General features: G+C 35.7%; 1 protein-coding gene across 4 annotated transcripts in view; it reads right to left on the bottom strand.

The window, feature by feature from the left end:
* The window catches only part of IQCB1 (IQ motif containing B1), a 60332-nt gene that overhangs the window by 15560 nt on the left and 32733 nt on the right, over window positions 1–12039 (bottom strand). For 3 of the 4 annotated variants that reach the window (XM_080655482.1, XM_080655484.1, XM_080655483.1), the window contains exons 7-9: window positions 11844–12022; window positions 9539–9648; window positions 8927–9036 (exon numbers count right to left, since the gene is read on the bottom strand). The exons of the other annotated variant lie outside the window; for it this stretch is intronic. In XM_080655482.1, coding sequence (XP_080511608.1) covers window positions 8927–9036; window positions 9539–9648; window positions 11844–12022 — 399 coding nt within the window. The remainder of the gene's footprint in view (window positions 1–8926; window positions 9037–9538; window positions 9649–11843; window positions 12023–12039) is intronic. 4 annotated transcript variants of the gene reach the window in all.

Genomic DNA, 12039 nt, shown 5'->3' on the forward strand with positions numbered 1-12039 from the left:
CTGGGCGCCACCATCTTTGAGGGCGGGGCAATTAGCATATTCCCTCCTTATTGGCTGTGGACGCCATCTTTGTGATGGCGTGAGGGTCAATTAGCATAGTCCCTTTGTATTAGATAGGATGTGTGTGTATTTACTTATATAGAAAAACAAATGATTAAAAACAAAACTTTCAACACATTCATGGTGTGATTATGGATGACTTTAATTTTCTTTAGATGTTTACATATTTCTCAATTATTAATATTATTTTTATAATATGTGGCCACAAAAATTTATTTAATTAGGATTTTTGTATTATTTGCTTTTACTCAACAAAATTTCTCCTTAGTCATTTCTAGCCAGTTTTGAATGCTTCCTAAATTACTATGTAAGGAGATCACATGTGTCAGTCTCTAGTAAATATACTATACTCAAAATTCCTTCAGATAATGATAAAGAAACCAAAGGTAAAAAAAGAGAAGCAGAATTCATTATTTATTTTATCTCTATAGACTTAATTTGCATGTATCTCATTCAAGAGCATTTGCTTTCTCTTATCCTATATAATAAAAGGCTAATATACAAATTGTCCCCTCAGGCGGAAATTCGACTGACCAGGAGTTCAACCAGGGGGCGGGGCTGGCCTCCCAATCGCCCATAGGGCCGGCCGGTCAACCTCCCGCATCCCCTCTCCCCATTCCTCCTGGCCAGCCCGGCTTGATCTGGCTCTATCAGCCCTGATCGGGGCAGGCTGGCTGGACCCCACCTGTGCACAAATTCATGCACCAGGCCTCTAGTATTCTTATAATTAAATTGCCAACAAATGTAGTCAACTTGGCCATAGCTCAGTAGTATTAAAAGGCAGATTCATAATGCTGTAGAGACAGTTATAATGATTTTTAACTCAATTTCTTCTGAAAAACAAATAAGTGTAAGACAACTTTAAAAGAAAGTATTTTAAAGTAGACAAGAAAAACTCAGGAAATAATTTTGATAACATTTCATGCAACATGTTGTTTTGTTTTCTTTCCATTTATTTCTTTTTTAATATATATTTTTATTGATTTCAGAGAAGAAGGGAGAGGGGCAGAGAGAAAGAAACATCAATGATGAGAGAGAATCACTGATCAGTTTCTTCTTAACCAGTTAACTTCCACGAGTCTAAAAACGAAAACCATCCCCACTGCGTCTATAGACGCTTATGGTGTACAAAGGGTTAACTGCTACTTATTACAATTTGTTCTCTTTGGTTTTACACTTAGGCCAAAGTTGAGAGTTTGTTTCAAAATGTCTTTCTTATAATTCCAAGATTCCTGCAGAGTAGTTGGAAGCTACAATCACATCCTCCCTACACCAAACCAGATTTACAGCTAAATTTTAGAACAATCGATCTGAATATCCAACTGAAGATTAGCTGAACATAAGTATTATAACCAAGGATTTACAGAAGTCATGTAGAAACCAGTAAGATGAGCAGAGACATGGAAAAGGGCTGGCCCCCATGCCCATGTGCAGTGGTTCAGAATATCTTAGTTGCAAAAGTCCCCCCTGAAGAGTATGGTACCTCAAACTCACAGACTGAAAGTAAAAAGATGGAAATAGATATTTCATGCAAATGGAAACAAAAGAAAAGCTGGGGTAGCAATACTTATATCAGACAAAACAGACTTCAAAACAAAGGATATAACAAGAGACAAAGAGGACATTAAATATTAAAGAGATCCATTCAATAAGAGAATGTAACACTTGTAAACATATATGCACCCAATATAGAAGCGCCTAAATATATAAAGCAAATCTTGATGGACATAAAGAGACTGACAAAAACACAATCATAGTAGGGGATTTTAACACCTCACTGACATCAATGAATAGATATTCCAGACAAAAAAACAAGAACAGTAGCTTAAATGACACACTAGACCAGATAGATTTAATTGTTGGTGGGAATGCAGATTGGTGCAGCCACTGTGGAATGCACTGTGGCAGTAATTAAAAAAAATTAAAAATAGAACTGCTTAATGACTCAGCAATTCCACTTCTGGGAATATATCCAAAGAAACACAAAACACTAATTTGAAAGAATATATACACTCCTATGTTCATTTACAATAGCCAAGATTTGGAAGCAGCCGAAGTCCCCATTAGTAGATGAGTGAATAAAAAAACTGTGGTACACTTACACAATGGACTACTACTAGGCTATAAAAAAAGAATAAAATTTTACCTTTTGCTACAGCATGGATGGGCCTGGAGAGTATATGCTTGGTGAAGTAAGCCAGTCAGAGAAAGACAAATACCATATGATTTCACTTATATGTGGAATCAAATGAGCAAAATAAACTAACAATATAGAAAGAGACTCATAGATACAGAAAACAAACAGCTGTCAGAGGGGAGCTGGGTGAAAAAGGTAAAATAATTAAGAAAAATAAACAAAATAAAAGGAAACAAAAACTCGCAGACACAGACAACAGTACTGTGTAACCAGAGGGAAAGGGGGGTGAAGGGAGATAAAAGAGGGTAAAGAGGGAATAAATGGTGATAAAAGAAGATTTGAGTTTGGGTGGTGAACACACAATACAATACACAGTTGATGTATTATAGAATTGTACACTTGAAACCTATATAATCTTATTAACTATTATCACTCCAATAAATTCATGAGGGAAGGCAAGGAAGGGTGGGAGAGGGTAAGAGATCAACCAAAAGACTTGTATGCATATAAGCATAACCAATGGACTCAGACAGTAGAGGGGTGAGGACCTGTGCTGGGAGGCGGGAGAGGGCTGGGAGAGGTACATGGGGGGAAATGAGACATATGTAATACTTTCAACAATAAACAGTTTTTTAAAAAATTAAGAAACAAAACATAAAGTCTTTCTTATCCTTATTATCAAAGGTAGAAAAGACCTCAAGTACATGTGTGCCAAAAGAGAAGGTGTTCTAGAGAGGTTGTAGGGTGAATTGAATAGTTCTAAGTACATATCTTTTGCTCCTCCTGATACTCAGATCAAGTAAAAACCTTTCCCTTTCCTTCCCACTAGCTGATGGAAGCATGCCTCTCCTATGGACCCCCCCTCCAAAAGGTGTGCCTTGTACATGTAGATAAGGGTGTTTCCCCCTTACCTGCTTATAGAGGATAAAAGAGAACAGGCTCTATACAGCATCTCCTTTCAAATTGATGAACAAAACAAAAAACCACTTGTTTCTAACTGAACTGATTATAAACACCTGGTATGCATTACTATTATCTTTAATATACTAAACATAGTAATCATTAAAACTGCATCACTAGGACATTTGATATGTCAAAAAAACTGAGTTTGATAAAGAGCTTAGGCATACAGGCTATGAAATATGGCAAACCTGGAAGACTATGAAGCATGCAAGTGAAAGTAAAATATAAACCAGAAAGACAGTAGAAAAGTGAGGTTCAGTGGTTGAAATAATGAATACAGATTGTAAATATGTGTTTCTGGATTCATATCCTTTAATTTCATGTTTAAAAATATTTATTAAGATTTTGAATGTTTCCCCCCTTAGTAACATTTTAGTGGGTAAGAGTGTCTATAATCACTTATCACTCAAATATTAAAACATTACTAACTGGTTTAGTAGGCATATGACCATCTGGCATTTGTATAGCACTTCTGAAAATGAAATGACTGATTAGATATCATATTCTCTAACTAATTTATGTAAATGCATTCCATGATATATATTTAATGAACATGAATCTTTACCATGAAAAGGGAATTAACCGCCGAAACCGGTTTGGCTCAGTGGATAGAGCGTTGGCCTGCGGACTGAAGGGTCCCGGGTTCGATTCCGGTCAAGGGCATGTACCTTGGTTGCGGGCACAACCCCAGTGGGAGGTGTGCAGGAGGCAGCTGATCGATGTTTCTCTCTCATCGATGTTTCTAGCTTTCTATCCCTCTCCTTTCCTCTCTTTAAATATCAATAAAATATATTTAAAAAAAAAAAAAAGGGAATTAACCAAACTACCTGCTGACAAGACATCAGAAATTCTCTAGGAATTCCTTTGTTGTGAAATAGTATGAACCTGAGGAGTACCATATGAATTAATGGGCAAAGCAGTTGATGGGCCCTCTTCCTTTACTCAACAAACATTTTTTTCTGAGTAATTGCTACCTGCTTGGTACTACTATCCTAACAGAGAAGAGAAACAATTATTCCCTTAAGGAGCTCAGTTTCAAGGGTTAGTTAAAAGGTAGCAGCATATGTTAGCGGGCAGTGGAGTGGGAGATGCTGGATAAAAGAAGGTGAAGAGATTAGCCAAAGAACATATATGCATAGCCCATGGACATAGACAAGAGTGTAATGAAGGCCAGGGGAGGTGGGGAGAGGGGGTAGCTGGGTGGAGGTGGACAAAGGAGGGAGGAAATGGGGAACATTTGTAATAGTGTCAACAATAAAAAAAAAAAAAAGGTAGCAGAATATGCCACTTTGGTATGAAGATTGAGTTGGAAGCAAATGAGAATCAACAAATGCAAAAAAGACTTCCCAGAGCTTTCCTTATCCAACTAAAAGCAAAAAGGTCTGAGAAATGAAGAGTGCCACAAATCCCTCTATCCCAAATAAGTTTTATGGCCATGAATAAGATGGACCTGCACAAATAACCCCTATCTTCCATTCATTTCTCCAATATGTTTACCTTCCGAGAGTTTGCTGCCCTTAGAAGCCTATATCTTTCTTTGCACCCACCATTTCTCTTAAAATTTACTAATCTTTGTTAGAATGTATATTAGCCCAAGTTCTAACCAATTCTTTGAGTTATTTATCATGTGAGGTTTCTTCTGTGTGATATGCACTGCACAAGTAAATAAACTCTTTTCTCCTGTTAATGTGCTTTGTTTTTTTCTGTTAGTCTAATTTTCAGGGCCCCAGCCAATGAACCTAAGATGGATAGAGGAAAAAATTGTTTTCTTTTCCTACAAAGTCAAAGATATATAATTAAAACACATAAATATCAGCAACTCCATAATAGAAGTAGGTAAATTGTGAAGTTTCATGAAGTTAACTGGAGCAGCTATTAGCTGCTACAGAAAACAATGCTGAGGAAAAGAGTACTTAACAGAAAATGAAGTTTCTGACCATGAAAAATGATTAAATAAAACAAATAGCCCTGGCTGGGTAGTTCAGTTGGTTAGAGCATCTGCCTAATATGCCACGGCTGTGGATTTGATCCCCAGTTAGAGCACATACAAGAATCAACCAATGAATGCATAAATAAGTGGAACAACAAATCAATGTTTCTCTCTCTCTCTTTCAAAAATCATTAAGTAAAAACAACAACAAAAAATCCTCCAAGAAAGTGCTTTAGCAAGGGTGACTAACAAAAAGTGCCTTCTGCTGAATCTAGAGAGCTCTGATGCATCAGGGCCCATAATTCCGTAACTGTGAGTGGTGGACAATCCCTCCCCCCAAAAAAACATGAAAGCGGGAAATGAATATGAGATAATGACCTAACCACAAAGAGACAGAAATAACCTTTGTAGAAAGCCCAGATATAAAGGAAGCAAGAGAAGTTTGCATAAACTGTTACAACTGAAAGAGGAGGAAAGCTGCTGAAGCCTGAAGCAAACTTGAAATTAAAAAATTAAATAGAGCCCTAACCGGTTTGGCTCAGTGGGTAGAGCAGCCGTGGGCAAACTACGGCCCCCGGGTCGGATCCAGCCCATTTGGCTGAGCCGAAAAGAGCGGAGGGTTCTCTTGCTCTCCCCTCCGCTCCTTCACCAGCAGCAGTGTTAACATGGCAACGTCAGGAAACACGGCTGCATCTCCTTCTTCTGAGTAGGCGGATTTATATCCGCTCATTCAGTAGAAGGAACAACCTCTCAGTCTTCCAGAGGCTCCTTGTAATGCCCGCCCGCGGACGCATCCCCCGACATCACCCTGGGAATGCGTAGACACCTTATCATGGTGATGGAGGGAGACACGCCCCTGGAGAGCACAGTATCAGAGCATTAGCTAAAAAGGAGACCAACAACACTGTTCCCACTGAAGTTGATGTTTTAAAGACCAAAAACCTTTCAACCCAGTCTACATTGCCATCTACATCTACGTCCCGGGCATAATTTGGAAGTTGCACTACAGAAAATGTTTAATTTACTGTTTACACATTTTGTTCTTTTCTATTTGTTTTAGTTTTAAATTATTTTATTATATTTAAGTTTAATTTGAAAGGCTTTTGTACCTTTCCTTTATTAGGCAATTTTATTTTGCCTTTGCCATCTTCAATATAAGGTATGTTATTGTGCTATGACTCCTCCATTTTTTGAAGTTTCCAATTATAATAATTAGTGTTTACATTCTTCTCGTTAAAATGTTTGAAATGAATAAAACTATTGAAATAAAAAAAAAAAAAAGACCGTACCCTTTTATGTAATGATGTTTACTTTGAATTTATATTAGTTCACACAAACACTCCATCCATGCTTTTGTTCCAGCCCTCCGGTCCAGTTTAAGAACCCATTGTGGCCCTCGAGTCAAAAAGTTTGCCCACCCCTGGGATAGAGCGTTGGCCTGGGGACTGAAGGGTCCCAGGTTCGATTCCGGTCAAGGGCATGTACCTTGGTTGCGAGCACATCCCCAGTGGCGAGTGTGCAGGAGGCAGCTGATCGATGATGTTTCTCTCTCATCAATGTTTCTAACTCTCTATCCCTCTCCCTTCCTCTCTGTAAAAAATCAATAAAATATATTAAAAAAAATAAAATAAAAAAATAAAAAATTAAATAGAACCTAAAGGTTAAAACTATACTGCAGTCCATCCTAAAACTTCAAATCCAAAATACTGGAAACAAATTCATTATAATGTGAGATTTAAATAATTTTGGTTTAAAAGCTAAATTCTTTTAATGAAAATATTTATAACCAATCTGGTTTGGTAACATAAAGCAATAGAATTTCTATTTTAAAATAATGTATTATGAATTAGATTCCATAGACATACTTCTGTTCTTTAATAATGTAAGAGAAAGTAATCTGGCATATTTGGCAACTACTATGAGAGTAAACATTAAATATCTGAATCCATGTATAGAGTACCTTTATTTATTTATTTTTAATATATTTTTACTGATTTCAGAGAGGAAGGGAGAGGAAGAGAGAGATAGAAATATCAATGATGAGAAGGAATCATTGATTGGCTGCCTCCTGCATGTTGGACTGAGCCCGCAACCCAGGCATGTGCCCTTGACCGGAATCGAACCTGCGACCCTTCAGTCCGCAGGCTGACGCTCTATCCACTGAGCCAAACCAGCCAGGGCTAGAGTACCTTTAAATGTAAGGGGATAATAGCTGAGGTTAATAGCAGGTAGAATCCGTAAGTAATGAATATACTACAGGAGGAAGGCTATACTAAGAAATCTCAGCTCCTGAACAGAAGAATATATACACAGTGTCTCTTGAAGCATTCATCATTTCCCTAATTTATATGAGCAAAGAAATCCTTTTTAAAAATTCGAAAGGAGCTTTTAGGATAGACAATAAACTTTGAGCAATGCTGGAATGGATTATACTTGCCTTTCATGAGGACTATTTAATTAACTAGATTTGCAAATCTTCAAGGGCAAAAAAATGTGCCATATGTATTATCCCTACCATTTTCTAAATGTCAGGTACTATACTAAAAAAACCCACTTTATATTAATCATGTGAAGTACACAGATAATTATCCCCATTTTATAGATGGGAAATTTCAGGCTGAGAGAAGTGAGGCAATTTGTCTAAGGTCTTCAGCCCATAAATTGCTGAGGTGAGATTCAAACTCAAGTCTGGTTAGCTCTCCAGTATCTAGTACAGCCTCTGGCATATATGTGGCAATTTAAATATGTTTTAAAGAATGCTTTTTTTTTTTTTTTTTTTTTTGCTGCCAACAAAACTCATGCCCAATATTAATATCCTATCTTTAACTTTTCTTTGAAGGAAACTTTCATCAATAAAAAGAATGTCTACTAAAGGATACAGTTAGCCACAAGAGCTTCAATACCTGCCACTAAGTTATCCAGATTGTTACAGGAAATGAAAAGTGTGCACACTTGTGCACACATTAGCCTTAGATCATCTTATGAAAAAGTTATGATAAAGAATGCGTTTGTCATGCAGTCTAACTTAAAGCTAAATTTTAGATCACTGTTTTAAAATATTTTTAAAACTGAGAAATGCAGCTGCAGTTATTCAAAGAATAGTTTCAGGTTTTTTTTTGTTTTTTGTTTTTTTTTTAAAATACATTGATTTCTGGAACATGCAAGTTTCACTTTAGTAAACTAAAATTCAGCTTTAAGTTAGGCTGCCTGAGAAATCACTCTGAGAAGGCTTGACTGTATCATAAATGACCTGGGAGCTAAGTAATTTGTGTGTTTGTGCTCTTTTCGTTGCCTCTAAGAATCTGGATGGGTTAGTCACATGAAAAACTGGGCTATGTCTTCAGTATTACATTTTTAGTCCACTTGAAATAGAGATAAATGACAGACGATGTCATATCGCAATAATCATGTCTATCTATGCCCTCTTTACTTAGGAAGATCAGGTTAACATACTTAAAATACACATACATGTTTTAATCATAATTACATATAAACAATTACAGCAATTTTTGGTTTTAAGGGTTTGAAAAGGTAAATGACTATCACTGGCTCCTTCTGTAAACCTGGCCCCAAAACACTTCTTAAGTAAGTAAGACTGTGTATCTATTACATTATATTCTTGTCTTACTTTATGCCCTTTGCTTTGAAAGCACATCTGGTTACTGGAGTGCTGTAACTCATAAATTTACATAACAATGAAAAGTAAGAATAAAAGAAACAGATTAGGAAATTGAAGAAAAGCCCAAAACCCAAAATTCCTGTTTTCACTCAGCTGTACTCTAATAAGATATATGTAGCCTTCTCAGGTCACCATTCCTCTCACCAAAAATTTTTACCTGAAATTCCTCTGCAAAGTAATCACAGCAGACGGAAGCTTCTTTAATCTCTTTCTAGTTTGGAAACCCTTCCAATAAGCTTGAATCAAGCATGCTGCTTGATGTAGTTTCTGAAATTAAATGCCAGAATTAATTTAGAGACATCTCTAAAAAAGACTCTTTTAGAGAATTATCAGGCCTGGGGAAGTATTAATCCCATCTCTAATAAGTTGGGCAGGAGGCAACATTTTCATAGGCCCATGCAGGGAAGACCTAAGAATATTAAACCTCAGCTCCCAAAGGAGGTATGTTAGGCTCACACAGGCAATATCTAGAATGTATTCAAGATATAGTCTGATGAGCTTCAAGTATTTCATAGTTCTGCTTATTTAACCGCTTTAACCTCTTTGCTTGACAACTTATTCAAAGATTCAAGGTACTAAAATCAACCCATAAATAACCCCTTTTCCCATCAAACTATGGCTGCTCTGGATCTTAAAGGGAAATAACTTTAAAAAGGGGGAGAGAGAGCAAAGATTTAAGAGGCTATCACTCCAATATTTTGAAACTAAAGTGTTTATTAAAATGTTAGCAAATAATTTTTATAATTGCACATTTTTTATAATTTAATACCTGCTCTTCTACTTCCTGATAGACCTTCGGGCTTAAAAGGCTAATGAGCTGTCTAAATTCATGACGAAAATCTGTCCCAGGCTTTTGTTTATTTAGTAGACTTCTTAGTCCTGAAATGGAATAACAAAGATACAACTATTAATAATCCATGATTTTGTTATCTAATCAGCATTAATTTAAGGTTAAAAAGGTTAATTTAGAAACAAATGAACACAAGATTAATCACATGATTTTTCCTTTTTCTTCTCTCAAAGATTTCTAGATTGAGATATTTAGGATACTCCTCTGTCCTAAGAGTTATGTGCTCTGTGTCCTAAGAGTTCTTGTCCAATCTGATCCAAAATCTGTCTAGTCAATTTCTTTAATCAAAAAGGGGGACTGGAATCATTGTGGTAAGTCAAAGAGTAGTGATAGACAATTTATTTTGTTTTAACATAAATACCTTAGACTAAAACATTTTTTAAAAGATAATGAATACATACTTTGTAATGCCTACCCAGTGGAAACACTTAAGCAGGCTATTTGTCATTATTATTTTTTACCTATTTAAAAATACATATCTGTATATATATTTTTATTAATTTCAGAGAGGAAAGGAGAGGGAGAGACAGATAGAAACATCAATGATGAGAGAGAATCATTGATTGGCTGCCTCCTGCATGCCCCCGCCCCCACTGGGGATTGAGCCTGCAACCGGGCAAGTGCCCTGACCAGGAATCGAACCATGACCTCGTGGTTCATGGGTCTACACTCAATCACTGAGCCATGCTGGCTGACCTATTTGTCATTATTAAAGTTATTACTAAGTAATACAGTATACAGTAATACAAATAACTTGGGGCAAATCAGTAGCTTCCTGAGAAAATATTATAGAAGTACTATAACAGTATAATACTGCATTTCCATCCAAAATAAAACAGAGTAGTAGTATGAGGTAAAAGGAAGTATAATTTCCAAGGCATGTTGAGATGATGTATTATAACGTATGAATTCAAAATAAGTAACTAAGCTACAATGGCTTTGGAGTGCAAAATTGGGGAAGCCACTATATGGATCTTTTCATGATTTATATTCTCTTTAAGAGTGATATTCTCAGCAATATTAATAATTGTAAAATATTTTGAAGAAACTGGATAAGTTCTACTACTGAGAAAAGAAAGAGAGGAGGATTGTTAAGGTGAAATTCCTTTATAATAAACTGTTGTAACAGTCACATTTCTACAGAAGAAATCTAATTACAGATTTTAAAAATGTACATACACCTAGCACAATATCAACTAGAAGGTTTTATTACTGGCAATTTCTTTCCCTCTCTGTCCCTTTAACACAAAATAATTACAATGTTCACAGTAATGACTGGTGCAAGACAAGTTACTAAAGTGCCATCAAGAATTATAAAAGGCCATTGTATTAGTTTTGGTATTAAATCCATCACATTGTATTCTAATATTTTTAAATTTCCACATAATATAACCCTGTATAAACAGGTATATTTAGTAAACTAGAACCCATTTCCATACTATGTTAAATAAGAAAAATATATTGTAATAAATTAATGGCTCTGGCTAGCAAAGAAATAAACAATAACTAACATATAACTTCATTTGGCAATTGAAAAAAACAACTGTGTGATCTTAAATAAATTACCTAATTTTTCCATGTCTGTATTCCCATTGCTATAAAATAAGGATAAGAGTAAATATCTCATAGGGCTGTTATGAGGATTACATATTTTAAAGTATATAATGTAGAATAGTATCTGACACATAATAAAGTTCAATTAAGTGAAAGCTACTATCTGGGAAGGGTAATATACTGAGCCCTTTCCGCCTTAATTTTTCTGACTTTTGATTCATATATACGTTTGATTAAAAGAGAGGGAGATGTTTTGTTTTTGAGGAAAGACAGTGAGGGAGTTGAAGTGTAATTATTAATTGACATAAATATCAAAAGGGCTGTCAATCTCTCAGGCATAGATTTACTTTCTCCAGTAAAGTTAGTAAAAGGTCACCCATCTTTTTGGGCATAATTTTTTATCACTATATGGTATATTGTATACACAACCTTTTTGTCAGAAGGGAATAAATATTCATTGTAAACTCATCAACAATGTACCATATGCTGTCTGTTAAGACATGAAGATAGCTTGATTATATAAAGACTTTTTCCTGAACTGCTTACCTGTTGTGATAGGGTTTTATCTGCATATTTCAGTTACAGACTTTTTCAAAACACAGGAATTGTTTTCCATAAACCATCAATGTTATTTTTCAAAACTCAAGAAAAGAAAGAACATATGTACTACCTTTGTAGCAGGCACTTAGTCTTAGTAAAATCAAAATTTCCTGATGGGATTCTGCCATCAACAGTAGGAGCTTTGTAGCAGTACTTCTTAGGACTGGACTAGGAGTTGATAAAAGCTTGAAAATAACTTCATCTAAAATTGAATGCAGGGTTTTTGCTTCTATTCTGAGTAAATCACCGCTAACAGAACAAATGAA

The sequence above is a fragment of the Plecotus auritus genome (assembly GCF_963455305.1).
Source record: "Plecotus auritus genome assembly, chromosome: 2".
Lineage (NCBI taxonomy): Eukaryota > Metazoa > Chordata > Mammalia > Chiroptera > Vespertilionidae > Plecotus > Plecotus auritus.